Source organism: Colletotrichum fructicola, assembly GCF_000319635.2.
Source record: "Colletotrichum fructicola Nara gc5 chromosome Unknown KSG_Nara_v1_contig01, whole genome shotgun sequence".
In the NCBI taxonomy this organism is placed as follows: Eukaryota; Fungi; Ascomycota; class Sordariomycetes; order Glomerellales; family Glomerellaceae; genus Colletotrichum; species Colletotrichum fructicola.
In genome coordinates, this window is record NW_027094051.1 from 5,656,826 (window position 1) to 5,683,476 (window position 26,651).

General features: G+C 55.4%; 9 protein-coding genes across 9 annotated transcripts; 6 read left to right on the forward strand and 3 right to left on the reverse strand.

Moving 5' to 3' along the window:
• Positions 1 to 6,656: 6,656 nt before the first annotated feature.
• Positions 6,657 to 10,677, forward strand: ATG1 (Serine/threonine-protein kinase ATG1; the record flags this gene model as incomplete). Its single annotated transcript, XM_066150855.1, has 6 exons — positions 6,657 to 6,791; positions 6,917 to 7,916; positions 8,139 to 9,497; positions 9,552 to 9,646; positions 10,422 to 10,478; positions 10,612 to 10,677. 6 exons carry the CDS (start codon positions 6,657 to 6,659, stop codon positions 10,675 to 10,677), a joined length of 2,712 nt encoding a protein of 903 aa, XP_066009752.1.
• An 8-nt stretch (positions 10,678 to 10,685) lies between these two features.
• Positions 10,686 to 12,742, forward strand: uaY-1 (Positive regulator of purine utilization; the record flags this gene model as incomplete). The annotated part of the gene is made up of 2 exons (XM_032034667.1): positions 10,686 to 10,858; positions 10,939 to 12,742. 2 exons carry the CDS (start codon positions 10,686 to 10,688, stop codon positions 12,740 to 12,742), a joined length of 1,977 nt encoding a protein of 658 aa, XP_031886449.1.
• Positions 12,743 to 13,002: 260 nt separating this feature from the next.
• On the reverse strand, positions 13,003 to 13,626 carry CGGC5_v001585 (uncharacterized protein; the record flags this gene model as incomplete). Its single annotated transcript, XM_032034668.1, has 1 exon — positions 13,003 to 13,626. One exon carries the CDS (start codon positions 13,624 to 13,626, stop codon positions 13,003 to 13,005), a length of 624 nt encoding a protein of 207 aa, XP_031886243.1.
• Positions 13,627 to 15,412: 1,786 nt separating this feature from the next.
• CGGC5_v001586 (uncharacterized protein) lies at positions 15,413 to 16,055 on the forward strand (the record flags this gene model as incomplete). The annotated part of the gene is made up of 2 exons (XM_032034669.1): positions 15,413 to 15,739; positions 15,840 to 16,055. 2 exons carry the CDS (start codon positions 15,413 to 15,415, stop codon positions 16,053 to 16,055), a joined length of 543 nt encoding a protein of 180 aa, XP_031886245.1.
• A 222-nt stretch (positions 16,056 to 16,277) lies between these two features.
• CGGC5_v001587 (uncharacterized protein) lies at positions 16,278 to 17,120 on the reverse strand (the record flags this gene model as incomplete). The annotated part of the gene is made up of 1 exon (XM_032034670.1): positions 16,278 to 17,120. One exon carries the CDS (start codon positions 17,118 to 17,120, stop codon positions 16,278 to 16,280), a length of 843 nt encoding a protein of 280 aa, XP_031886244.1.
• Positions 17,121 to 17,490: 370 nt separating this feature from the next.
• Positions 17,491 to 19,050, reverse strand: CGGC5_v001588 (putative transporter; the record flags this gene model as incomplete). The annotated part of the gene is made up of 3 exons (XM_032034671.1): positions 17,491 to 18,329; positions 18,390 to 18,898; positions 18,959 to 19,050. The coding sequence occupies 3 exons, from the start codon at positions 19,048 to 19,050 to the stop codon at positions 17,491 to 17,493; spliced, it is 1,440 nt and encodes a 479-aa protein (XP_031886247.1).
• A 1,261-nt stretch (positions 19,051 to 20,311) lies between these two features.
• CGGC5_v001589 (uncharacterized protein) lies at positions 20,312 to 22,384 on the forward strand (the record flags this gene model as incomplete). The annotated part of the gene is made up of 4 exons (XM_066150856.1): positions 20,312 to 21,155; positions 22,007 to 22,059; positions 22,195 to 22,278; positions 22,334 to 22,384. The coding sequence occupies 4 exons, from the start codon at positions 20,312 to 20,314 to the stop codon at positions 22,382 to 22,384; spliced, it is 1,032 nt and encodes a 343-aa protein (XP_066009750.1).
• Positions 22,385 to 23,245: 861 nt separating this feature from the next.
• On the forward strand, positions 23,246 to 24,697 carry rpa49 (DNA-directed RNA polymerase I subunit rpa49; the record flags this gene model as incomplete). Its single annotated transcript, XM_032026037.1, has 3 exons — positions 23,246 to 23,384; positions 23,437 to 23,765; positions 23,828 to 24,697. 3 exons carry the CDS (start codon positions 23,246 to 23,248, stop codon positions 24,695 to 24,697), a joined length of 1,338 nt encoding a protein of 445 aa, XP_031877419.1.
• Positions 24,698 to 25,673: 976 nt separating this feature from the next.
• ECI1 (3,2-trans-enoyl-CoA isomerase) lies at positions 25,674 to 26,604 on the forward strand (the record flags this gene model as incomplete). The annotated part of the gene is made up of 2 exons (XM_032026038.1): positions 25,674 to 25,870; positions 25,980 to 26,604. 2 exons carry the CDS (start codon positions 25,674 to 25,676, stop codon positions 26,602 to 26,604), a joined length of 822 nt encoding a protein of 273 aa, XP_031877416.1.
• Positions 26,605 to 26,651: the final 47 nt, after the last annotated feature.

Below are 26,651 nucleotides of genomic sequence, written 5' to 3' on the forward strand. Positions count from 1 at the left end.
TCGGTCGACTTGCCAAGGTACACCCGTCTGTCTGCCTACTGTCCTGGGGTAAAGTGCAAGTTGTGATGCACAGTACTTCCATCAGCCAAAAACACAAACGGCCTCTTCAATCGTCGCACAGCATCTTGACGGCCTCTTCAGGGCATGCGTGTAGGCAGAAGCAACGAGATGACGTAGACTGCGGGAGGCTGATCAGACGGGCGCTTGCAGTCTCGACCGCCGAGACGCCGTCTAAGCCAGCAGATGCCCGGAACCCCAGACGATGCTATCGCGTAAGTGGAGCTGATGACTCTATGAACCCCTGGCGAAAGGGGGGGAAAGGAAGCATGCTCGATAGAGCACTGTCGTGTGCTCGTGGCCAGCTGTGCCTGCATCGACGCCAGGTCTCCCCTTTAATCGCAGCCAACTTTGGACTGCAGACGGACGGGACGAAAGTGGCGATTCAAGGCAGCTGACCGTTCCCCAGGCTTCATCGTGGAGCCGCATCCCATCCTTGGTTCCGTGAATGCTTGGTTGCCCCGTCATCTCACCTCCGGGTTTGAAGCTGCTCCGAACAGGCAGGTGTCCCACAGTCATTGGGGTGGGCGATTGGCTACGACGATAAGCTGGGGGATTCGTCGATCGCTGCCGGCGAGGCTGTCATTTTGGCGCTAGGACCTCGGGTGATGCGGGCATCCACCTCTTCTATCTTTCCAAGGGGGTGGTGGGCAGCTCTTGGAGCACGCGGGGATGGGTCCCCGTCTTGCGTGTTTAGGGAGGATAGAGAGGGAAGATCGCCACGGGGGCGCAGGAAAATAGTCCTAGTTCTATCGAGTGACCAGTCGGAACGTTTGCTCCTGGCCTTCGCAGGAAGTCCTATTCTCACTTGAGAGTTGAGCTTGAAGTGATGAGTGATAGATTGCAACTAAGACTGAGTAGACAATGGAATTGTAAGGGCTGCAGTCCAGGACGGAGGCGAGCTGGTGATGGAACGGAGAATGGATGACGGCTCCGAGGACGCGGCACCCTGTTCGGATTGCCGTTTTGGGGCAGCGAATGGCACTTGCATGGGGGGCTGGCAGCTGCAGCGGGCGAGACAAAAGTGTCTTGGAAGTGGGTTGCGCCATCGATGTCAGTTTGCCAGGCACAGCAGACGCGACTTCGACAAGACTCTGGCCCTCTCTCTGTGTCTCTCTGCCTTGGCCTCCTGAGGAGCTTCGCTTTCCTTCCAGGCTCTAATAAGAAACACTGTGAGAAGGTATCAACATGTGGGGCGCTTGCTGATTCGAGACCACAGCCGGTGATGTCAACGGGTTTCATGGGCCCCGAAACAGGGTTTTCGACGGGTTGAGAGAATGAAGCCTGGGGCATCAACGGGTGATTGGGGGACGGAGATGAGAGTCTCGTTTGGCTTGTGGTATGGTTCTGCTGATGAGCTGGGTTTAATGGTGGTTCGTGCGAACCTGTGGATAATACCATGCGAAAGATGGGAGAAAACGAAAGGGACAGATGAGCTGGATCGGTGGTTGCCTGTGTCCACACAGCAGATATGCACTGGCGCCATGATTGGGATGGCGGTGGTAGGAAAGCAACCCGCCAGCTCCACGAGTAGCACCTAGACAATGGGCGACGGGGAGGTGTGTTGGCCTGGGGCACTTGTGCGTCGTCGTCGTGGTTGATGGTGCAGCACGGTACTTTGCGGTATTGGGGTTTGGCGAGAGCTTGGAAGCACAGGCGACGTTTCTGTTGGCTCATGGGCTGTTTGAGCCATGCGTGGACGAGTAAGGCAGCTGCAGTACCAACGATCCCCGAGACCCCGATCATGGTGACATTGTATGTATGGCTGGGGTGTCGTGTCCAGGGTTAATCGTTTGGACAACTGGAACCGCGTAGTGTAGACCAGGAGGACTTATTAGGCTCTGCGTCTTATCTCGTCCTATCGAGCGGGAAGTAGACAGAACAGCCACGGTCAGCGCTAACACTTGACACGATGCGTAGACTTGAAGAAACGCAAAAAGTGGACAAAGTCGGTCCCCTGCGATATGTATGGAGCATGCTGCCCGAGGCCGCGATCCGGTTGGCTGGAGAAGTGACGGGCAGCTGGCGCCAGGCATACCGGTGACAGACGAGCAACCTCAAAATAAGGTGACTTGACTTTCTCTGGGGATTGTTGAGAGATGCGAGCCTGAAGGAAGGCCTGAGAGCCTTGGAGCCTGAGAGGTAAGGTAAGACGAGGTGAGGCAAGCAGCAAGGCGAGCCAGGCCATGCTGCAACCTAGCTCAACCGGTCAATGAGAGTGCTGGGCTGCAGGCGATGTGAATGCGCAAAGTTCGTTACGAAGGATGGGGCGGGCTTGCGTTTGCCGTTAGTCAACATTGGACCAGATGTCGACTGGATCTGACAAGGGGTGTTGTTTGGACCAAAACCTAGGTAGCTGTAGAGAACAGAGGCACTGTGTGTTGATGTTTCGAGATGACAATCAACAATGACAAGACCCGGTTGTGCTGCGCTCCGGAATCCACTGGCACAGTCGATACTCGTGGCAGGACTTGCTTGCGCCTGGTTGATTTGTGGGCGGCCAGGCAGGTATTGCGCCATGGCTCAGCGGGATGATGGGACTCGACGGTTGAAGGTTGCGGTGGCTTGACATGAGGCAGTTGAGTTGCCGAAACGATTTCCAACCGGCCACCTCTTTTCGCGATGGCTTTAATGAATAGCGGGAGCCACCGTGTGTCTAGCGGATTTCGTTTTCACATGAGATGGATTTGTTGGTGCAACATCCCCAGAAGCACATGTTTGCCGTGTTGGTGAAGACGGGAGTGTGAGATACGATAAGGGTAGCGCGGCGACTATCAAGGTGGACTGGGCTGCTGGAGAGCGACATAACAGATCGATGGATGGATGCGTCCCTGAGTCCACCCGTCGATACAGTGGTGTGCGTAGCGTGCCTGGGGTGATGAGAGTACCGGTACCTTGTCTTGGCTTGGAGGTGTATTGAAACGCCGCGTACCGTGAATCCGAAAGTCGGCAGGCAGACGGGAGCCGGTAGCAGCGCAGTAGCAGCGGACACCTTTATGCGTCAGGGCGTTCTGGCGTGCGTCTGGAAGGGCGGATGGAATGGAATGGGGGGACTGTGGACTGCTGCATCGTGCCCATTCGTCCGTTTCGTCGGTGAGAGCTGCAGAGTTACTTCTGGTTCCTCCCGTCGATGAGGTGGAAGAATTCGGAGGTAAAGCAGCGGAGGCACTGTACTGCGTACTGCGTACACTACCGCAGTAGGTTCTCTCTCTACCTGCCTGGAAGCAAGTACCTTAGGTGGAGAGAGTTCCATCTGCAAAGGCTGTTACAGGGGAGAAGAGGGTCGCTGGAGTCATTCAAAGTGGTGCGACTGCGGCAGCCAGGTGAAGGAAGAGGTGACAGGCTCGGGGGTGAAGGCAAAGTGTGTGCATGGAGATGGAGATGGAGAAGGGAGAGAATGGGGTCCGAAGACCGGGGTATCTGTCGCGTCGACGACGTTATGATGAAATGTGCCTGCCTCACTGCCTCACACTTCAGCATCCGTACTATGAAAGGCAAAGCAGAACCAGAAGGGACGAGCGGCCAGGCGAGAGGTGTTCCAGCCGCGAAAGTGTATCGCCGACGGTGCTACTGTGCTGTGGGCATAATTACATAGTACATACCTAGTAGAAATGGAGGTAAGTACCTCTGTACCTCCCTAGGTGCTGCACGGGGGAAGCTACGCCTGACCTCGGGAACCCAGTGACATCCAGCGACACCCACGCGAGTGAGCGTGAAGGGTGAGGGTTGGTTTGACATTGATGAGGAAAGAGGCTTGGACGACGGCATGGCTTCGAGGCGTTGCTGTTGCTTCATACTGCGCATAGGGCTCGAGAGAGGTATTCCATGGCAACGTGAGATGAGCAATAACAACACCCAGAGAGAACTGACTGACGCTCGGCTCGGCTCAGCTTAACCCAGCCCAGGGACCTACCCTTTTCTCTCTTGATCGTCAAGACCGTGGATTCATACATACGGTCTGGAGAGTTCCCTGAAGGTGCAGGCAGAGTGCAGACCAAGTGCCAGAAAATAGAGGTGCCAGGCCAGATGCGCGGTCGGCGCTTTCCCAAACACGGAAGTTAGGCGAGTTCGGGGAGTGGACCTGCCTGGCAATCTGGATGCAAACACCGAAACGGCTTCCGAGATCTGTCACTGGTTTGACAACAGCAAGAGGACGGTAAAAAGGTACATGCCGGGGACCCAAAAAGGAGATGGGGATATGGACAGAGAGGGTGACAGAAAGAGAGAGAGAGAGAGAAGACGGCAGGATAAAGAGACACAGACAGAGACAGAGACACCAGACACCAGACACCTGGGGCAACAGGACTGGGCAACTGGGCTGGGCAGGTTGTTGCGAGTGTCTTATCGCGATACATGAGCCTTATCGCGCCATGATGGCATTTGAGTGCTGCAGCAGCCAATACCCCTACCTCTTCTACCTCCATACCTGGGTAAGGTGCATTGTCGCTACAGTGTAGGTATGCGAATGCACCACTGCGTAAGGTGCTGCGCGACCGAGACCGGACTTGTACAGGCTAGGTATCCCTCTCCAATCACATCCCCGCTCCACGGCCAAAAAGGCACCAAAGAGACCCCTGATCAGTGACCACGAGGATACGAGCGGGGCGGCTGCGATGCACCTGCATTGGCTGTTCCAGCGTCCGGAGCTGCAACACTGAGGCACAAAGATACGTACCTTGCCTTGAGGTACCCTGGGTGAGGTACCTTTCCCAAGTGTACTTCTGAGCAAGTACTTTACAAGCCGGGAAGTACATGGGCTGCTTCTCCACATCAACCGCTGCGCAGCGCATCACGAGCCCCGAACCCAAGGAACAGACGCCCAGGATAGGTCACTGTCGTCGCTTGTTGGATGTGGTCACTGGACGAGTCCCTCTCTGTCGCAATGCTTTGTATTGTTCTCACACCTCACCTTGGCCGAATCACATCACCCTCGACGTGCTATTGCTGTTGCTGCCGGTCCCCCTTCTTTTGAACAATACGCTCACCACCTGAACCCCCAAAAAGGCACACCGGCACAGCTCAGACTTGCGGCAGCTGGCCCATTTCTATCTGTAAACCCAGAATCCAGCATCTAGATCGACTCATACAGCTTGCTTCTTCGTCGTCGCCTGCTGTCCCACCCGCCGGCATCATATCGCATATCGCATCCGCTATCCACATCCGCCCACCGCACATCCCGACTTGACTTTCTGGGACCTGTTTGTGTCTCTGTCTGTCTGTCTGTCTGTTCGTGTTCGATAGACCGCCCGACAAACACACAGAGTCCATCATATCAGCGGCACCACCACCACAGCCACAGGCGACCGCGGCGACCGCATCTCGCGCTACTGTGCCACTAAGTTAGATAGGCAGAGAGGTGCTACCCTTTATCGCATCGCATCAATCACACCCACTTCCACCTCCACGGGCCACACGCCGTGTCGTGAGGTGCACAAGGTGATCCACTCTGGACTCGCTATCTAATCGGCCTGATCCACTTCCACCTGGCTCCCCATCCCATCCATCCTCTCCATCCTCGTCACTTGTCTCTGTTCCTGCTGCTCCTGCTGCACCTGTCACTCTCCTCGGCGCGTCCCTTCTTCTACATCCTCTGCCCATCTCCTTGTCCACCTCTCCCTCTCTCTTCCTCTATCCTCGCCTTCAACTTCGACCTCGACCATTTTCTTTCCCCCCCACCGGCCCTACCGCGCGCCCTTCCACACCCACGAAATCCCTCGACTTCTCTGCCCTTCTCTTCTCGGCTTGCCCTCGTGCGCCTACATCACCGATTTCCCGGACCCCGTTTGTACCGCTGCCGTTTGTCCTCCCGTCTTCACTACACCACTCGCCTCTCCATCAGGGTACAAACAAAGTACAAACCACTGCGTCCTTGATAGCTCCGAGTCATTAGCTTGACCTTGGACTTTGCCTGACTCTTACTCCCAAAAGGTACACTCTTCCTCCAAACTCTCCAATACCTTGCTTTGAGAGCCTCAAACCGTTGTGTACTTCCCATGGGTCAAGCTAGCCTCCTGTTCTAACGCTCACCGTCCATTCGTATTAGTCACAACAGGACTCCTCGAGGCGTCTCCCACCTTCTCCCACCTTGCCTCCGATCGCCTCTCTCTACATAACCTCATCCTCAAAGACACTTCGTCGGCCCATCTTTCACCGTGGTCGACTTGCATCCCGTCCTCCACCTATCGACCGTGTTGTCGAGACGATACCGCTGCCTTCCTGCACTCTCCGTACACGGACGCCACGACGGTCCCCGCTTCTACCCTTCGAGCGCTTCCTCGACTCTGCATCGACCTGGTGTGCGTGCGCTCCCGACCTATCGGATAGCTGCCGCCTTGTCTACCGTACCTGCCTACCTTACCGAAGCAACACATTCAGGGTTCTCGCCGCTGCTCGAAGCTCTGCCTACTTCTTTTGACTTGCCTTCTACACCCATTCAATCATCACGGATCCATCTCCAGCATTCTCTCTTCCGCGACCCTGTATGTGTACATGACGACGCCACCCGCCGCCGACGTCTTTCGCATAGCATAGGCCCCTCGGCCTGAACACACTCCGCCCGAAGTCGCCCCTGTTCTTGACAACTTCAACAGGCGATCAAAATGGCGGAGAGACTGCCAACTTCGTCCTCGTCAGGACGCAGGCGACGCGAAGCCGATGCCTCCATTGGTGATTTCGTTATTGGAGGAGAAATCGGCAAGGGCAGCTTTGCCCAGGTATACAGTGGTTACCACAAGGTTCGTAAGCTCCTCGCCTGTTGTTGAGGCCTATAATGGGGCCTGTTTCTTTTGGTGCTGGTTGTTCGATTCCCGGTGACTCATAACTCGTCGATCTTGATGAGCTGACCATCATCCCTTGACAGAGCTCCAAAGCAACTGTAGCGATCAAGTCGGTCGAAACCGGACGCCTGAACAACAAGCTCAGAGAGAACCTGTATGGCGAGATTCAGATCCTCAAGACTCTGCGCCATCCTCATATCGTCGCTCTCCACGACTGTGTCGAGTCGGCAACACACATCAACCTGGTCATGGAATACTGTGAGCTTGGCGACCTGTCGCTCTTTATCAAGAAGAGGGACAAGCTAAGCACCAATCCTGCAACCCATGACATGGCGAGAAAGTATCCCGTCACACCAAACTCCGGTCTGCACGAAGTCGTTACCCGCCACTTCTTGCAACAACTGGGCAGCGCCCTCAAGTTCCTACGAGAGCGAAATTACGTCCATCGAGACGTCAAGCCTCAGAATCTACTTCTCTTGCCATCACCTAAGTTCAGAGAAGAACACTCGCGTCCAATCTTGACTGCTAGTCAGGACTCATTGATTCCTAATGCCGGCTTGGCCTCTCTGCCAATGCTGAAGCTCGCAGACTTCGGTTTCGCTCGTGTTTTGCCATCTACTTCGCTTGCGGATACTCTTTGCGGTTCGCCACTGTACATGGCCCCTGAAATTCTCCGTTACGAGCGATACGATGCCAAGGCCGATCTTTGGTCTGTTGGTACGGTGTTGTACGAGATGATCACCGGACGTCCTCCTTTCCGTGCTAGGAACCACGTGGAGTTGCTCCGGAAGATTGAAAGCGCCGAGGATCGGGTTAAGTACCCGAAAGACCTTGTCGTCAGCAAGGAACTTGTCAAGCTCATCAGCAAACTTCTGACAAGGGCGCCTGTCGAACGCATGAGATTCGAAGACTTCTTCAATGACCCGATCGTAGTCGGCCCCATCCCCGGAGTGGTCGAGGACGACATTCCAAAGCCGGAGGTCAAACCTTCCAGAGACCTTCGATCCCTCGGCAGGTCCGACTCAACGTCTTCGCTGTCTCGCCGCTTATCCTTGCGCCGTCAGACCGAGAATGAAACTGTACGTGAGGAAGGTGAATCGCCAAGGTCGCCCCGTGAGAAACCCCTGAGATCTCCCAGGTTGTCAGGTCCGAGTGAAGGCCGCGCTCAGCAAGCTGCCGATGCGACAGCTCGTGTAAGCCAGTCACCAGGACAGGAAACTGGGGACGGACTTGGAATTCGACGTCCCGCTATGCCACAACCCTCCACCTCAGCACCTGCTCGTCCACATAGGCTGTCCAATGCAGCCATCAACCGACCTGCCGCCCGCGCATCTGCGTCGCCTCCGACCTCATATCTCAATGAGAGAAGACTGCGGCCGGTCACGGAGAGAAGTATGACGGAGCAAGAAAAGGCGGCTCAGGATGTTGCCTTTGAAAGAGACTACGTCGTCGTTGAGAAGAAGCACGTGGAGGTGAACGCCTTTGCAGATGAAATGGCGGCTAATCCGCGCTTGACTTCTCTCTCACCCAAGACCGGGCAGATGATTCGTCGCGCCACACAACAAGGTCCTCCGACTTCGACCACAGGCACAGGCCGTGTGCAGCCTTCAAATGCCGTGCAGATCGCCTCAGGCAAGGGACGCCACGATCGTCGTGACTCTTACGATAGCAAGAACTTCTCGGCAAGCCCCACGACTCAAGGATTCATCGCCAAGGCGATTTCAGATGCCAGCGTTCGTCTGTTCGGCTTCAAGGTCCCACAACATGTTCTGGGCGGCAAGGGTGCCTCTCCGCCTCTCTACAGTCCATTCCCAGCGTACCCGACACCATCGGGTCCCGTTGCGCTGATTGGTGACGGCAAGCAGAGCGCACCAGTTGACGAAGATGCCCGAGCTGTGAAACTGATTCAGGATTTCGCCCATCGCAGTGACTGCGTCTATGGATTTGCCGAGGTGAAGTACAAGCAGCTTTTCCCGCTTGCCCCCTCTATGGACCACGGTCTTGGTGGCGCGCCTGCCGACCAGTTGACGGGAGAGGAGGACGGGCTCACCATTGAGGCCGAAGTCCTTCTCTCGGAAGAGGCCTTGGTTCTTTATGTCAAAGCTTTGACGCTGCTTGCCAGGGCCATGGACGTCGCAAGTCTCTGGTGGTCGCGAAAGACTCGCGGTGACTCCACGGGCGCTGCTGCTGCCGAGGTTTCCAAGGAGAGCCTTGCACAACGCATCAACTCGACCGTACAATGGGTCCGGGGCCGCTTTAACGAAGTCTTGGAGAAGACGGAGGTTGTCCGGCTCAAGCTCATTGCCGTCCAGCAGAAGCTCCCCGATGATCACCCAAGCCACCCGAGCAACCACGGGGGAGAGTCTGCTTCCTCGACCGCGTCCGGCACGAGGGATGTCTACCTCACACCTGGTATCAGCGCGGAGAAGCTTATGTACGACCGAGCCTTGGAGATGAGTCGTACGGCAGCCATCGATGAGATTACAAACGAGAACCTTGAAGGCTGCGTTACCTACTACGTCACTGCCATTCGTATGCTTGAGGCTGTCCTAGACAACGATGAGGACACGGTCAAGCGAAGGTACTCCGCCTCGAGCAAGGAGCTTGTTCGAGATGAGGTATCTAGCGATCTGGACAGTGACGACCAACAGGTTGTTAATCGAAGTAAGTCTCTCTGCCCTTGTTACTGCGATCCATCAGCAAGCTAACAACCCGCAGTGATTCAAATGATTACTGGGCGCCTGTCGACCGTCCGAAAGAAGATGGCGATGATTGCCGAGGCATCGCGATCTCAACAGGCTATGCAGCTTCCAGTGCGGAAGCGAAGTGGCGATGTTACGCCACGCAGCGTGCCCTCATATGCTTCTTAAAGGGAAGCTGGCACCAATCGTAGCATGGCTCACATTGACTGGAACGACTTTTAAAACAACACATTCTGCCTCACGGCCACGAACTTTAACTTCTGCTTTACATGGGCCTGGAGGATTCCTGTGACATGAATCTCGGATGGCAAGAGAATTCGGACAGGAGAACGGGTCAGACTTTTCATGCATCGGCGTTGGGGAAGGCAAACCGGCATATCATCGGTTCCAACCATTTCTTTTTCATCAAGGCCTGTTTTTTTACTTCTTATTATCTCCATTGGCGTTGGGAATCTGCAAACTGCGAGGGTTTCTTCCGCAGCCGCGGAACAATCACGGTAGTTCCTTTTTTGGCGTCCGCACGAGGGCAGGGAAGGGAAAACACAGTACCTTGAACCGGCATAGCAGCTTGGCTTTCATTGTGTTCTTCTCGTCACACCAGGATGGCCACGGAAGGATGATGGCAGGGTTACGGCCGTCCTGCTGAGAGGCGGTACGTTGGACACTAACGGATGAATGTTGCATACCCTTTGAGGTTTTGCTCGCAGACACTGGATCTGCTTTCCTTTCTAGTTGTGTCAAAAATGAGATAACATTTTAGCCACATGCTCTTGCTCCGTGACGAATCTTGTGTAAACTCATTTTTTCATCATTTGTCGCGTCTGGCAGGTGAGTGACTCTATCTTAACCATCATCCAAAGAAAGTAGACTAACACCAAAATATCAGTTCATTGACCAAGGTAGGATTGCGCTATGCCTCGACCCCGCAAAACAGGGATCCCAGGTACGTCGGAACGCCTGCCGGCGTCGGAGGTGAGCGAAAGTGGATCTCATCACCCCAAAGCCGGCCTCATGCGCCCCGGATAACGCAGACAAGTTCATGTCTTACAGGATGTTTCACTGATACCCATTTGCAGCTCTTTAGCTTCCGTGTTGTGCCACCTGTAGACAAATTCCAGGTCGAAGAGTCAAAGGGTATCTAAGCCTCAAGATGCCGGTTGGGCAGCGGAGGTCCAACGTTCGGCGGAGCAACGTAACGGCCTGTCATCGGTGCAAGTCTCGCAAGCAGCGGTGCGACCAGAACATCCCGGCGTGCTCCAATTGCGAGCGCGCCGGCGTGGAGTGTGTGGGCACCGACATTGACGGCCGAGTGGCGCCCAGAAGGTCGGCCCTTTTTCCCTTCCGGCGCACACCTCCGGAAACACCATTCCGTTGCCATGTAACTAACTAGACCGGCACATCAGCTACATCAAGAGCTTGGAGGATCGCATTGCCCAGTTGGAGACGCAGCTGATGTCACACGGTCTCCGGGACCAGAGCCATGATACGCCAACCTCTGTAGACTTCTCAGCGGTCGTCACCCATGGCGTGTCCAACTCGCCCTCTTCGCAAGGCCACAATAGCCAGGCGGACGAGGACCTCGTCGGTCAGATTGTCCTCGACTCACTCCGGGCAGACCACTTCTCCAGTGCAATAGCGAACCACAATGGCCTCTCGCTGCTCAACTCTTTGCTATCGGGCCCCATCACCAAAGTCTCGCGACCCGGGCTTAGGTCAGACCACCGCACCCTCTTCGAGGATCTGCCGTACGAGACGCGAATAGACATGCCGCGGGGCGAGGCAGCCAGCCGGCTTATAGACACGTATTTTGAGCACTGCGACTTCTTCTCTCCCATCCTCCCGTCAAAGGAGCATCTGGCCGCAATGATGGAGCCCCTGTACGACGCTCCCGCGAATAACCTACCGCCCGGTAGCAGTCGCTCCCTCTTAAAGGCGAAGTTCAGGGCGTCCATGATCTTCGCCACGGCGATCCTCCTCATCAACAGGACGGACCCGTCGGTGCCCGTGGAGAGGTCCCACGTGTACTTCGCTGCCGCAATGCACATGCTCTCCCAGGACCCGGCCGCCGTCTGCACCGGCGACCTCGACCACCTCGTCGACCTGCTCCTCATCGTGCAGTACTGCTGCTTCAGCCCGAACCTCACCGCCGCGTGGCACTTCCTCGGCCTCGCGACCCGCCTCGCCGTCGAGCTGGGCCTCCACAACGAACGGCAGCAACGACAACACGGCGCTGCCGCCGCCGCCCCCGTCGCTCTGGACCCGGCCCTGGTCGAGGAGCGGCGCTGGGTCTTCTGGGCGACGTACACCTTCGAGCGCAACCTCTGCGTCATATTAGGTCGGCCATTCTCCATCCCGGACGAGGCCATCGAGACCCCGCTGCCCCCGGAGCCCCTTGGCAACCCGCAGCGCGCGCAGGCGCTGCACCTGATCAAGGCGCGCCGCTTCGAGTCCGAGATCTACGCGACGCTGCGGCAGCGGCAGTCCGCCGGCGCGCCGCTGGACAAGCCCGCCTGGCGCGCGAGCATCACCGCCCGGCTGCGCGATTGGTTCGCGTCCATACCGCCTCCGCCGCTGGACTGCGCGAGCGGCAGCAGCCAGCTGATGCCGCAGCAGATCTTTGGCGGCTTCTTCCACAACGCGTTCGTGAACGTGTACTACCCGTCGCAGCACTTCCCGGACCTGAGCGCGGCGGACGTGCGGGCGCTGGCGCGGCATGCGGCGGAGAGCGTCGCGTGCTATAAGAACTCGTTCCGGTCGCGCGAGCTGCGGTTCTACTGGCGGTGTATCCATAGTCTGTTCAAGGCGGGCGTGGCGCTGGTGTACTGCATCCGCGTGGCGGCGACTCTCCCGCAGCAGCAGCAGGGGGAGGGGGAGGAGATGAATGTGCCGAATTTGGTGGATACGGTTAATGACTGCTCGTCCATCATCTGGGCCATGGTCGAGCGGTACCCGCAGGGCCAGGCGTACCGGGACGTGTTTGAGAGTCTGGTCAACTCGGTTCTGGGCAAGGACGGTGGCGACCAGGTGCAGCAGCAGCAGCAGCAGCAGCCGTCTTTGGTTCAGCAGCAGCAGGCGAGTGCCGGTGATGTGCAGGAGCATTCCATCTTTGACTCGTTGTTTGCGGCGGCTTCGGAGGATACGGATCTGCCGTTTACCGCGATCGAGGCGCTGTCTTGGGGGTTTGCGCAGCCGTCTCCTGCTGGGTGAGGTTGATTGGTTCCTGACGGCCCCTTGTCCCCTGATTCGGTGGTTTTGTGCCAGTCCCAAGGTAATCAAGACATCGATAGCGCTGTAAGAAGTCGCTTTTACTGAGAGGCAAGAGATGTTGCTTGCGGCAACATCGAAACACCAACAACCTTGAGTTTAAAGTTGAGAGCAGCAAAGTCGTTTTACATGAGACATCAACCAGGAGACAGGCCAGTGTTCAACGGCAGGGTTATCTTCGGTATCTGGATGAGGGCACACTACTAGCATGTCTCGAACACCTCATCCTCAAGATCTTCTCTCTTTACATTTGCCCTCTTCGGCAGAAGTCTCTTCCAGTATACCTCCTCTTCCTCCACTTCGTCCTCAACCTCACAGGGCTTCGGCAACGCCCACCCCTTCAAATCCACCTCTCCGACAGCCACCCCGCAAATATCCCTCCTCCTCCCGCGCCTCCCCTCCGCCAACAATTCACCAGCCAACCTTACCGCACCCGCCTCTTCGATCACGCCCGTCTCCGCAGATATCCAATCGCCCGCCTGCGCCCCCGAGATCTCGTCCCGGCCCCAGTCCGCACTCTCGAGCAGCGGCCGCACCAGGCACACGCCGCCGACGCGCCTGCAGCGGCCGCACGGCCCGGACGGCTTGAGCTTCTGCTCGGCGGTGAAGAACTCGCACCGGGCGCCGGCGAGGGCGCACTGCAGGCACTTGCCCGGCGTGCACTCGCGGTAGACGACAGGCGGTGGGGGTGGGCAGGAGCAGGGGGAGGAGGGGGAGAGCAGGGGGAGGCCGTTGCGGTATTGAAGTTTTGGGCGGACGGGCGGTGGTCGTCGTGGCTTGGATGTGTGCTGAGCTTCGTCGCTGTTTTCAGGTTGTGAGGGTTTCATGACGTTGGTTAGTATATTGGACAAACTTATTTTGTGATAGAGTTGCACGTCTTGAACCGGCCGCAAGGGCCGTTCCTCAAAACTCTTAAAAGGTTGCGAGGAGGATAGGATGTTGACTCTGCTGACGGAGTTGATATCAGGTTCCAGCAGCTATGTTCAAACACAGGTTGTAAGTCAGATCCTATGTGTTTTGATGACCGCCAAACAATTCCATTTTCCTTCAAGCAAACAAAGAGAGGACAGTAATAGTAAACCCCCTAGACCAATGGGCCCTTGTCCTACATCAGCCTCCATTGTTCAAAGCTGGTCGTTGACATGATCGGCTTTGACATGCTCGGTATTCTCATTTGGGCTTCCGGCCCCTGGATCGAAACTAAGAACCCAAGTTTACAAAGAAGCCGATAACATGAGTGCCAAACAACACCGCAGAAGAGGATGTGATAGCTTCAACTTGAGGAGGGCTTGATATCCCTCTAAGTTAAGCCAAAACACTCTCTGAATCATACTGTTCGGAACACGTTATTTTTACCCCCAAGAATATCACACGATATTTCACGTTGATCTAGAATGCATGCCTTTACTAGGGGATGCAGTTATTGCGCTATCATCGCGATGCCAGCCTGAGTGTGAGGATACCATGCCGTACAAGCACCAAGAACTGTCGTCATCTTCTTACCAAAATCCTCCCAGGCATCGAATTGCGACGGCAGTAACGCGGGTCTATTTACAGCAACAATGATGATCAACTTGGCCAGATCCAAACAAAGCTGAATGCTCTACAGAGTAGCTCAGAAGCTCAGCTAATGAAGTGTTGCATTGGGGGCGAAGACATAGAGCAGCTTCAACTAGGCCCCTTGCTTCAAGACCAGGATCAATTCGGTAATCTTCCTCAACTTTCCCAAGGTCATGATGTGTAGGCTTTTTGATTTACCGTGGAGAATTTGCTTGAAAGTTGCTGCCTGCGTGCACAGGGGGTCGCAGTCAGACAACCGCAGATCGCTTGTTGGGGTCTCAAAGCTTGTTCTGTTGCTGCCTTGCAGATCATCGGCTTGGTTGAGCGACCATGTTACATCGAAACTCGGGAGCGATGCAGGTAAGAATGTTCCGATTGAAGATGAATACACGTTTAAAATAATAGTTGGAAGAATTCAATATGGTCACACAATTAGTGTCATGTGATACTACTGCTGTGGTGGTTTGTTGCAACACAGGTTGGACGATATGTCCCCGGCGTCATTTGCGAAGCATCGAGCATAAGCACTAGTTTCTACCGTGAACTATGATATACGACTTGAGGTCGACCAAAGATGATATTCGTGAGTTTGGCACTGGTCTCGGAATCTCACGATCCTTGGCAGTGAGACAAGGCCCTCAAAACATGGCCCCGAAGCTTATACCTTGAGTATGCCAAGACGTGAGTAAAAGCCGCCAGGATTTAGTTACAACATCACCTCAGCCCTCTGTCAATAAGCGGGCCGGTAGATCATTGAATCCTTCAGGATGCAATTGTGACCGCGGCTTGGCAAGATCAACCATGAGGCAGTGCACTGTGCCTCGCGATGATCGACGATGGGCGAGATGGTCCATTTCTCACAACAACCTCAGCTGAAATGTATGCGATCATGAATCATCAGCAAAACTGAAGACTCACGACCTTGTAAAATGTTATAAAAGTGTCGACTTCTTCTTCTCTTTTCCCGTCTCGTCAATTCCACAGAACATCAAACATTTCAGAACCCGAAGCCTAAGAATCTTCTTCCACTTCATTCCATTACCACTTTACGTCATGAAGACCTTCAACCTCCTCACCACTCTCTTGGCCGGTGTCTCCGCAGTCTCCGCGGCAGCCCTGCCGAGCGCCATAGACGCCCGCGAAGTCGCCGATGGTTTCTATCAGGTTTCCACCGACGATGCCGGCAACACGAAGACCACTTTCAAGCCTTGGGATGAGGTTGTCACGACGTCTGTCAGAGAGCGGTCGCCTCTTGAGAAGCGCAGAGAGGACTGCGGTCCCGGGTCCGTCAGCACTGGCGAAGCGGACGATGCGAACACCTGCCTGATCAATGGCTTCAGTGGGGATAACGTGTACTTGGAGAAGAATGCCTGGTCATACGTAAGTTTCCCAGTTTCCGTACCCCCAATAATTTTCCCTTGGTGTCCGTCTCTTGGTGGTCTCATGACGGGGAATGGCAATAGACTAACTCAGATCGCAGTGCGTTCGCGGCAACGTCGTCTCCTTCATCTGCCCTTACAGCCAAGGATACAAGGGCAAGGCAGACATCAAAGGGACTTGGTCTTATGTCAAGGGACACTGCGGGCCGAGCAAGATGGGCTACGCGCAGGTCTCCAACGGCATCGGCGACTGGACGGCTGGGTATGCTACCAAGGATGATCACTTCTGTACTGCGGACTTCAAGGTTGGGTCTTGAACATGTCACCCCCCTTTTCCTCGTTGCATATAGAAAGATGTCTTTCCTCTTCATCTGGTTGAAGATGCCACAAGCAGGGTAAATAACTAGTCACATTGCACGCAGTCAGAATACTCGTCACAATCCACTATGATATTTACTTTTGAAAGCGTCGTTCTATAGATGCCCGTTTCTAAGTGTATGTTGCTCCGGTCCCTGTCCCAAAACGCCGAATCGTCGCCTTCATTCATCTTCATCTTCATAATCAGCATCGGCATCATCATCATCATCCCCTTCCACTTCCGTTTCCTCATCCTTAGCTCGCTGCTGCAACTGCTTTGCCCACTTCTTCCCGCCCAAGTTTTCTTTCTTGGCCATCCGGATTACTTTGGCTTGAACTGACTTATCGCTCCTACCCAATCTAGCTCCTATCTCCTCATAATCCTTTCCGGCAGCAAGCATCTCTTTGACGGTAGCAACTTCGCCTCTGCCCCACATCTTCTGCGGCCTAGCCCCCGGCAGGAAACTCATAGGACCGAGCACCTGGTCGGGTGCTGCGGCGCCCTGGGGGTTGTTGTTGATGAACTGCCGGATCGCATTCAGACGGTTGTCCTGGATCAAAACTTGTTCCGCGGTCCAGAGGCAGCCGTTGGTGCCGCTGCCGCAGTGGTAGCCCGCCCACAGCGAGGGGGCGAGGACGGGCACGCGGGCGTCGGCGCGGTGCGCGATGAAGCGCTGCAGGCCGCCCATGATGGCGTTGGAGAGGTTGTGCGTGGTGACGGAGATGATGTTGTCGCAGCCGGGGCAGCGGGCGATAGGACCGTATTCGGGGTCGTTGCCGGTTGTGAAGCGCGTGTTCGGGTTGTAGGCGCAGCCGGGCGTTGCGCAGGTGTGGCCGATGGCCAGGGCTCGGTCGTGGGGGAGGGGGAGGGATTCGCGGAAGATGAGGCCCGCATGGTTGGCTTCGTAGTTGGCGGACCTGGTGTCTTGGGTCAGGGAGAACTGGCATGCTTCGCCGGCGTCGGCGGATTGGTTTGAGATTGGCTGGCGGCAGGAGGCGCAGAAGTACTTGATGTTGAGGCACATGATTAGTTGTACGGTCTTTTTTGTGTTCTTAATGATCGGTTTCTGGTTGGTTTGAGTTGTTGGTAAAATTGTCGCAACCACGGACTCGTGGCTATCTATATGACATGAATCTCGCGGCAGCTTGTGTTGACAATGGAGACAATTCTCTTGACACTCAATACTCAACAATAATGAACTATGAACATTCTTAGCGGTTGGCTTGATCAACGCTGTTGTGTTCTTTATGTTAAACCATTAATTCAGGGGGTTTCGACGGATTCGACAAAGACTCGGTTATGGGTATTCCGTAAAACATCAGAAAGATTTCGGGTCATTGTCTCTCAGGTGTGCCCCGGTTTTATACCTATGAAAGCAGTTTGTACAAAGATGGTCATAGATCAAAGCGCTTCTCGTCCACAACGCCATTGTTCTCATCTGAGCTGGTCTGGGTCTTGCGGTTGGCCCTCCAGTATGTGTACATCAAAGCCAAAGTGTTGGGGATCGAAGCTCCGTACAGCAAAAGAATCGCGAGAAAAGCCTTGGGATACCTCGGAGCGTCGGACTCTTGGAAAAGCTGCTGCCCGGCGAGGCCTCCGAGATTGCTCCCCATCACCGCCATCGCCAGTCCAACGCTGCGATTGCTGGGCTTGGTCGAGTTGATGTTCAGCCAGGCATCGTTGATCGCCTGCGAAAGGGCGTTGCCCCCAGTGAGCAGCGTGAAGAGCGCATACTGCACCCACCTGTTCGCCCCGACAGGCAGCCCGCACAGCGCGCCGGAGAAGGCAATGGACCAGACAAAAGCCACGATGCACCAAGGCCCGCGCAGCCGTGTCTTGTCTGACGCGACGGACAGCGTGTAGGACAGAATGATGACGAGCACGTTGCCGACGGCGTTGAGCAGGTTGGCGTTCGTCTTGGAGAAGCCGAGGCTCTTGATGATCGTGGGTCCGTAGATGGCGAGGCCGCCCTTGGGGGTGAGACTGAGGATGTTGAGGAACATGTGCAGCCAGAGGCGCAGGTCGACGAAGGCTTCGCGGAGACTCTTCAGGGTGATTTCGGCCTTGTCCGCGCCCTTGGATTCGTCGCCGAGAATGATGCGGTTGCTAAGGATGGTGCGCTCGCGGTCGGTGAAAAGGTCGAAGCGGCCATGGATCGGGCGCGTGTGCTTCGGGCTGCGGGGGAGGAGGAGGACGTAGCCGAAGAAGATGAGGAGGGTGAATGTGCCCTCGACTGGCGCCGTTGTCAGATCTGGATGTGATAACGAGGATGGCTTTAAGGGGTTCAACTTACTGACAAAGAGCCACTGCCATCCGGCGAGCCCTCCCTTGCCGCCCATTTGCAGGATTCCTGCGGCGATCAATGAACCAGTCGCGGCGGCTGAATAATTACCGAAGTAAAATATTGATGTTCTCAGTGCCAGCTCGTCTCTCTTGTAGAACAAAGCCAGCATGTACTGAACTCCGGGGATGAATCCTCCCTCAAACAGCCCCAAGAGCATTCTCGTTGCGTAGAATGAGTGGACGTTGGTGCACCAAGCTTGCATTAGAGCGATCGTGCCCCAGATGGCGACCTGCAGTGTGAGCCAGACCGGAGCGCCGACTCTCTGCAGAATCAGGTTGGAGGGGATTTCTGCAATCACGATACCGGCCAACATCAGCTGATTACCAATGTTGACTTGGTTGTTGGTGATGCCGAGGTCTTGCGTCAGGGTGTCGGTGAGGGCGTTGCTGATGTTGGTTCGGTCGAGCTGGAGGACGTAGAAGCCGACGACGAGGAGAGGCATGAGATACCAGTCGAGTCTTTGGTTGAGCTGCTGTCAGTGGTTTGGCCTCGCTGGGAAACAAGTGCTAAAGACTGACTTTCTGACCACGGCCTTTTCTTCATCATGAGTCCACGACTCGCCCTCGGATGGGCTGTGGTTGGACGCGTCGGTCTTCTTCTCTTCCTCCATGGTGACGGCAGACCAATCAATGGAAACCAGAATGCCAAAGCGAGATGCTTGAGAGAATTCCAAATTAATGACCCGCGCTGGGTGATGTCGAAGATATACCCAGGCCAGCTCTTGGCTGCACGCGATCAACGGAAACCATGTCCCTCGCCGCTGTTCCACGGCCCCAGCATGGGCATGGTACAATCCGAATCAGCGATTGCGCAATTGGCTTTCGTGGAATTGATCATGGAGTTGAGCGACGGAGATATGATTGTATTGATCCACATTAGTGAGAGGAGGGGAAGTCGTCGGAATTGAGCGTCGGAGGTCAGCGAAGCTGATCGGTTGTGGCATCGACTTCCTCATGTTGAACGCCAAACGATGTATTCACTTGCCGTCTTTGGATAACGTTAGAAGAACTTAAAGAAGGAATGATCAAAGCATGTAATCAAAAAAAAAAAAAAAAAAAAAAAAAAAAAAAAAAAAAAAAAAAAGGAAGACTTTACTGTGTTTCCACGATTCCAGCGTCGTTAAAGTTCAGGATCAGAATGCCAAGGCCGAACTTACACGACTGAAATTCAATCCGCCGATCTACCTTTTTATCGAAGGTACATTGAACATGCATCTATAAAATAATAAAAATGCTAATAAGCACAAAAAGAACATCAAGTAGTTCCATCAAGACTGAGAAAAAAGACCCTTATCACTAGGTAGAGATTAGCCAGCAAGACCAATCGCCCGACCTGCAGGGGCCTGGCGGAGCTGCCGATCTCGGCCCCGGTCCAGTGTCTACCAGACTCTCGGGTCAGAGACTGGGTGAACAAACATGTGGGATTTTTTGTCCAACACACTTCCACTTGTGAATTTCATCGAAAAAAGAGGGCGTTGGTGCGAACGATAGAATATCTTAGCGTCTTGAGGTGACGTTGAAGTTGAGTTGCCGACGGAGCGGAGCTATGTCGCCGCCAGTTCGTCGATGACTTCATCAGTGGGGCCGAGATCGCGTGGGGGAGCTCTCAGCCCGCCGCACCGTCTGAGCTGTCATCTCAACCACCTTCCAATTTTAGAACCTAGACTCAGTCACATCCATCGAAGGCTGTTCTAGAACTTCTGTTAACATACCTAAATAGGTCCCGCAAATTGGGTACATTATCAGACCAACAGCCACCCCATCAATCAGCAATCTCAACCCCGAGGACACCCCGCAGTCATCCATCCCTGGTTACACAAGCCAGTGACACAACATCAAAGGTCACATCATCAACGGCCCCCTACCGCCAAGATGCCGCCTCCGCCAGATCTATCCCACCACATCCTCCCCGAGCCCGTCTCCAGAGAAATCTTCCAGACACAGATCCTCCCCGCCGACCTGCCCGCCACACTAACCCCGCACCCCACCCGAGCCCGGCCCTTGGCGGTGCTCATCGTCGGCCAAACCGGCGCTGGCAAAACCCGCACCGCCCCGACCGTCCTCTCCGCCATGAACCGCATCAACCCCCCGGCGCACTTCATCGCAGACGTCTACAAGGCCCACCACCCTTCCTACCTGACTCTCATCTCCTCTCCGAACCCCGCGCACGCATCGCCGGCCACCGGCCCAGACGCGCGCAAATGGCTCGCCATGGCCGCGGCGGAGGCCATCTCCCGCAAGCTGGACGTGCTCCTGGAGAGCGCGTGTCGGCACCCAGACGACTTTCGCGACCTGGCGAGGATGTTTGGGGAGGCAGGGTACCGCGTCGAGGTCGTCGTGATGGCTGTCCCCGCGGCGCTGAGTCGGTTGGGGATCCTGCACCGGTTCTATGAGAGACTGCCGGAGGCCGGGAGCGGCAATCTGCCCATCAGGCTCACGCCGGTCAAGATTCATGATGATTCATATGCTGGACTGATGAGTGTTGCGGAGTGGATTGATGAGGTGGACTACATTGACAGGGTGCTCGTTGTGAGACGAGGAAACCTGGTTGCTTGCTCTGATGACAACAATGAGACAGGTAAGCTTAGTGGCAAGGTTGCGGAAGCGTTAAGGAGGGAAAGGGAAAGACCGCTCACCGCGGAGGAGAGAAAGGTTGCTGTAGCGGACCTGGAGAAGTTAGAAGCCCGAGATGGCAAGTTGGCAGTGGAAGTCAAAGGTCTGTTTGAACCGTTACTCAGGTCAGAAGAGCAGGGATATCCAGAGCTGCTACCGTTAGAGTTTCCACCCAGTACAAGGAAGGATGCTCTGCTTACGCTGGGTGAGGTATGAGGACATATACGAGCATAGTTATGCAGCCATTCGAGTTGGCAGATATCAAGGCATTGCCCCAGCTCTCAAGATATGAACCGAATGCAGACAGGCTTAGACGAGCGATTGTCCTGATTTTGCTACTATAGTATGGATGCCTCATTTGCTATATAATTTGCTATATAATTAAACAAGACTGCCTGCCACATGGCACTTCAGAAAGCTGCAAGCAATTTTCCTTTGAATGAACGGGAGTGATATGTCATATATGCCCGTCCTCGCTGAGTAGTCTGTCAAAGCAGCAGGGAACTGCTGTCGATTGCCATTTGCGCCCGGCGACGTTAACTCTATAGGTGACATTCGAAATCCTGCATTCAATACACAAGGGTTGCCATTGAGGCGTGCCGTCCGTCGCAACATGCAATTGGTGAAGTTGATGTTGTCCTGCCTGGCCCCCATCGGCTTGTGTCGGCAGGTATCCACCAGGCCCGGAAGGCACCACCCACACCGTCGCCGGTTGCCCACCCGGAAGGTAGTGGCTTCCGTGGAAGGTACCTGACTGCCCTGGTGTGTACCGGCAGGTTCGACGTTGGTCCAAGCTCCACGCAGCGGGCAGGCCCTGACGTGGAGGGGCACGAATTGGAAGTGGAGCTGGGTGAGGTCACACCAACCTTCCAGAAGCCCCCGCATAAATCGGCACACGTGACGCGGAAGGGTTGCCTGCCCTACAGAGCTCGACCACTAAAACTTCCCCGACAGGCCTGGTCCTCCAGACAAACATCATCACCAACACCTCTCATCTCAAAGGACAAGTAAGTACAGCGCCCCCCACCCCACGGTCATCGGCACGACGGCGGCGCAGAGCTCGCGAAGCTGCCTGCGCTCCTGTCGGCTGCCCGATTGGCCCGGTCGCATTTCGCTGGCGACATCGACTAACCGGTCACCAGCTTCGTGGTCACGATGAGAGCCAAGTGGAGAAAGAAGCGCGTTCGCCGTCTCAAGCGCAAGAGAAGAAAGATGAGGGCTCGCTCGTAAGTTGCACAACACACCGCGGGCGCGAAACTGCCTGGCTAACAACTCTTTCAGCAAATAAACAACTCGCACCCTCCCCTCGACCATGACCATCTTCTGAGATGACGACACCAACCACCATCACGCGATACGCATAATGGAATTGCACTCGCCAGCTTCTGTCACCAGCGACTCAGTCTGTCTCGTTTACCGGGACGTCTATATTCACACTACGAATTGGAACTATGGGACTTGGGGTCATGACAATGATCAGGCACGCACTTCCAGCGGCCTTGATGAGGATTTGATGAAGAATGGACCTGCCAACTGCGGTCGGGATGACTTTACGATGAGGATGCAGTGTTTAGGACAGCTGAAACTACGATGTCACAATGACTTCGAACGCAATCAAATCATCAGTGAAACCACAATATGCTTCCTGCCTGCCATGTGTCCTGCCTCCCTCCGTGATACTGTTCGAGCTCTTCGTGGGCTCTTTGAAATCAGACATGGTGATGAGAATCATTTCACCAGTTGGCGCCAGTTCACAGACCTTCAGCTCCAGCTTTGCGATTGCGAGCCGCCATGGCAGACTATACCATGCGCGCGACTCATTGAGCGCCGCATCTTGTACACAATAACTATATCAATTCATGTAGCCCGATGCCATTGATGAAGATGATGCGCAACAGCAATATTCGGCTTCAATTTCTTCTCGCGTGAGCTGCATTTTTCGTCAATTGAGTGCGCAGAGCTGTGACGTTCGCGCAGCTCCAAGTGGGGTCGGTGCATGCGCCGGTAGCGTCCAGCTTGTTCCACACCGCCTGCCTGTCAAGGTGGTCGCACGGATAAACGCCGGTTTGCCGACAAGGGACTTTTTTTTTTTTTTGAGGCGTCCAGAAAATTTCCAGCAGACTCGCAAGCCCACTACTAGACGTCCAACTACCACCGGTCCGCACCCGCCAGTACCCAGAGACAGCAGAGACGATGGCGGACGCCAACGGAAGAAAGAGAAAGAGAGACGGCGACACCGCCGCCAAGTCGAAGAAGAAGCAGGCTACCGACATGCCGTCAAAATTTACCATCTCTTCGATTTCACAGGCCAAGCTCTGCCCACCTGTCGTTGGTACGTACGATCGTCTCCCTGCGATTATTCACCATTCGCTGACAGTTTGCAGCCTCTTCCCCCGGCATTAGGATATCAAAGAACACTCCTTTTACCCCATACGTCAAGTCAGACATTCAATTGTCAGGCAGGCGCAAACAGAAGACCCCCGCAGTGGCGCAGGACCTCGTTCTGCACTCAAATACTCACCAGACGATGGACTACACGGCCAGAGAAGACGGCAACGGCGACTCCGAAAAGTCGTTGAAGCACTACATTGGAGTGTTTGACCCGAAGACGGGCAAGCTGGAAGTGGTGGAAGCCAAGAAGATGGTGGTTCGGGGTACAGCTAGAGCCAAGCAGGCCTCGGATGAGGCGATGACTGCGCCAGCAGACTACCAGGTTCGTCTCTATCGTCCACGTATGCTGTGCATACTGTGTATACTGTTACTGACTACAATCAGAGCTTCTACGCGCTCAAGACCGATCTTGGTCAGACCTTCGGTACGAGGAAAGCCAAGAAGGCCATCGAGTCTGTCACACTCAACGCCATCGATCCCAACAAGGGCAAGGCTGGCGCTTCGCCCCGCAAGTCTACCGCCGCGGACAAGGCAACGCTCAAGCAGATCGGCGAGATCACCGCGACTATGGCGTCCAAGGAAGAGCTCCAAGACATCGTCGACCAGGCCAAGCCCGTCCCCCGTCCCAACCTCGAGGCCGACGCCATCCAGGACGTGTACGATCCCGACGAGTTCATCGGGCGCGAGTTCCTCGCCGCTGTCCCCGTCAAGGACTGGATCGAGCCCACCAAGAAGGGCGAGGACGTGCAGGTCTACTCTAGGCACGTGGCTGCGCGCGTCAAGAAGATTGTCGACACTGGAAACGTTACCAAGATCCGCCTTCTGCGCTACTTCTACTTCTTGTTCCTGTTCTATACGATGGCACAACCAGGAAAGCAACGCGGCACGAAGCGTGTCCCTCCTCGCGAAAAGCTCAAGGAGAAGCTCGCCCCGGCGCCCCAGGCTGTTATCGAGCAGATTCGTCGCAAGTTCTCAGACGGCGGCGAGATCCGCAAGTTCCACAGCGATTTGCTTATCGCGCACTGCTGCGCTTTGGCTTGTATCATCGATAACTTCGAGGTCGATACTTCTAAGCTGCGGGAGGATATGCGTCTCGATCAGAAGGATATGAATACCTACTTCTACGAGATTGGTGCCCGCGTAAAGCCTGTTGCCAGCAAGGAAAAGGGCAGCAAGCAGCAACACCACATTGCTAAATTGGCCCTGCCACTACAATTCCCCAAGCTCAGATCTCTCGCACCCAAGCGCCGCTAGGAGGGCGTCGCGGGCGATGAAAAAGAGGTTCAGAGGGCGCGCAGGGAGACAATTCCTTTGCGCCAGGCCTAAGCAGTGGCGAGAACAACTCACGAAGGCGACGGCGGCGGCGGCGGCGGCGGCAGCGGCAGCGGCAGCGGCAGAAATAGCGGGGACGGACGACAGTAGCCGGGAGAAGCAGAACCTACGAAGACGGACGACGGAAACAGACGACGGGAGCAAACCATAGGGATGAAAAGTGACGAGGCCGGCGGCTGTGGCACCGGCACCGGCACCAAAAGTAGTCAGGAAGGACGGGGACGAGAAGCGACGGGGCCGAGAGACGACGGGGCCGAGAGACGACGGGGAAGGAAAGTGACAAGGGCCGGCGACAAAGGCACCGGAGCCGGACGACAGCGAGGACCAGAAGATCTGCCGGACTACCGATAACTTGCATACTCTATCTACATGGCTACCATGGCTTACCTATAGAAAGTGCACAACCCAAGTGCACACGCCAATTGATGACCAAAAGTTTCGTTTCATGAATCAGTCGTATATGAATCAGATGGCCCGGGGCAGCAATCACGTCGTTGGCCCGTGAAATATGAATCATTAGTACCGAGCCAGCAGCAATTGGGAGAAACGTTTCCCGATGTGCGCTGCCAGTACTGACGCTAACACCCCGCAGTGGCACCCCCGTCCTGCCGAGGCATCTCGGTGCAGTCGTGGTCCAGTGTGTGTGTGGGGTCCGGGGTAACTCTCCCCTGGCACAGCTCCTGTGTCTCTCATAAAACTAACCAACCACCTGCGGGTGAGCTGCTGTATCTATGTTTGTAGCCTATCTATTTCATGCGGTGAGCTTTCGGGTATTCCTGTAGCTCCCATTTATTTCATTCCAATATTACGATCAGAAGTGAATTAAAGAAGAACCGAATTCGAAGACAACAGATTGTAGAAGAAAGACCACATAGACACCGGCAGATCAGAACACACAATGGCTAGTCCCGAGGATCCCGTCGTCTCGCTCGAGTACCGCGGCCGCGTCGCGCTGCTCACAATCGACAACGACCGCAAGCTCAATGCGATGTCGCAGCCACAGTACTACGACCTCGCCCAGAAGCTGCGCGAGATCGCCACACATGACGAGGTCTTCATCACCGTCCTGACGGCCAAGGGACGTTACTTTTCAGCGTGAGTTTTGTTCTTCGTTTTCAATTCAATTCAATTCATCTTATCCCAACCACTCGGTTTACATCAAAAAGCTCCAAATAAGCAAGAAATGTAAACTAACATCAAAAAGCGGCGCCGACGTCTCCATCGCCCGCGAATCCCCTTCCGGCGCCGCCGCCCACAAGCACTGGCTCCAGGGCTTCGTCGCCTTCAACCTGAACATCACGCAGGCCTTCTACACGCACCCCAAGATCCTCGTCGTCGGCCTCAACGGGCCCGTCATCGGGCTCTCCGCCGCGCTCGTCTCCTTCGCCGACTTCATCTACGCCACGCCGTCCACCTTCCTGCTGACGCCCTTCTCGTCGCTCGGCCTCGTCGCCGAGGGCGGCGCCTCGCGCGCGCTCGTCACGCGGCTTGGCCTGCCCAAGGCCAACGAGGCGCTCATCATGAGCAAGCGCATCTCCGCCGAGGAGCTGCTGCACACGGGCTACGTCAACAAGGTCTTCGACTGCGGCAAGGGCGAGGACGCCAAGTTCCGCGACCTGGTGCTGCAGGAGGTCGATGAGAGGCTGGGCGCACACCTGATCGGAGACAGCCTGACGGGGATCAAGGCGCTCATCAGGCGGCCCGAGATGGAGATTATGGACCGGCAGAACTCGCAGGAGGTGTTTGCGGGTATTGAGAGGTTTATGAAGGGGATCCCGCAGGAGGAGTTTAGGAAGATTGCCAGTGGTGAGAAGAGGCACAAGTTGTAGATGAGTTAGAAGATTCTGCTTTGCTGTAGATATGTTACGTCGCAACA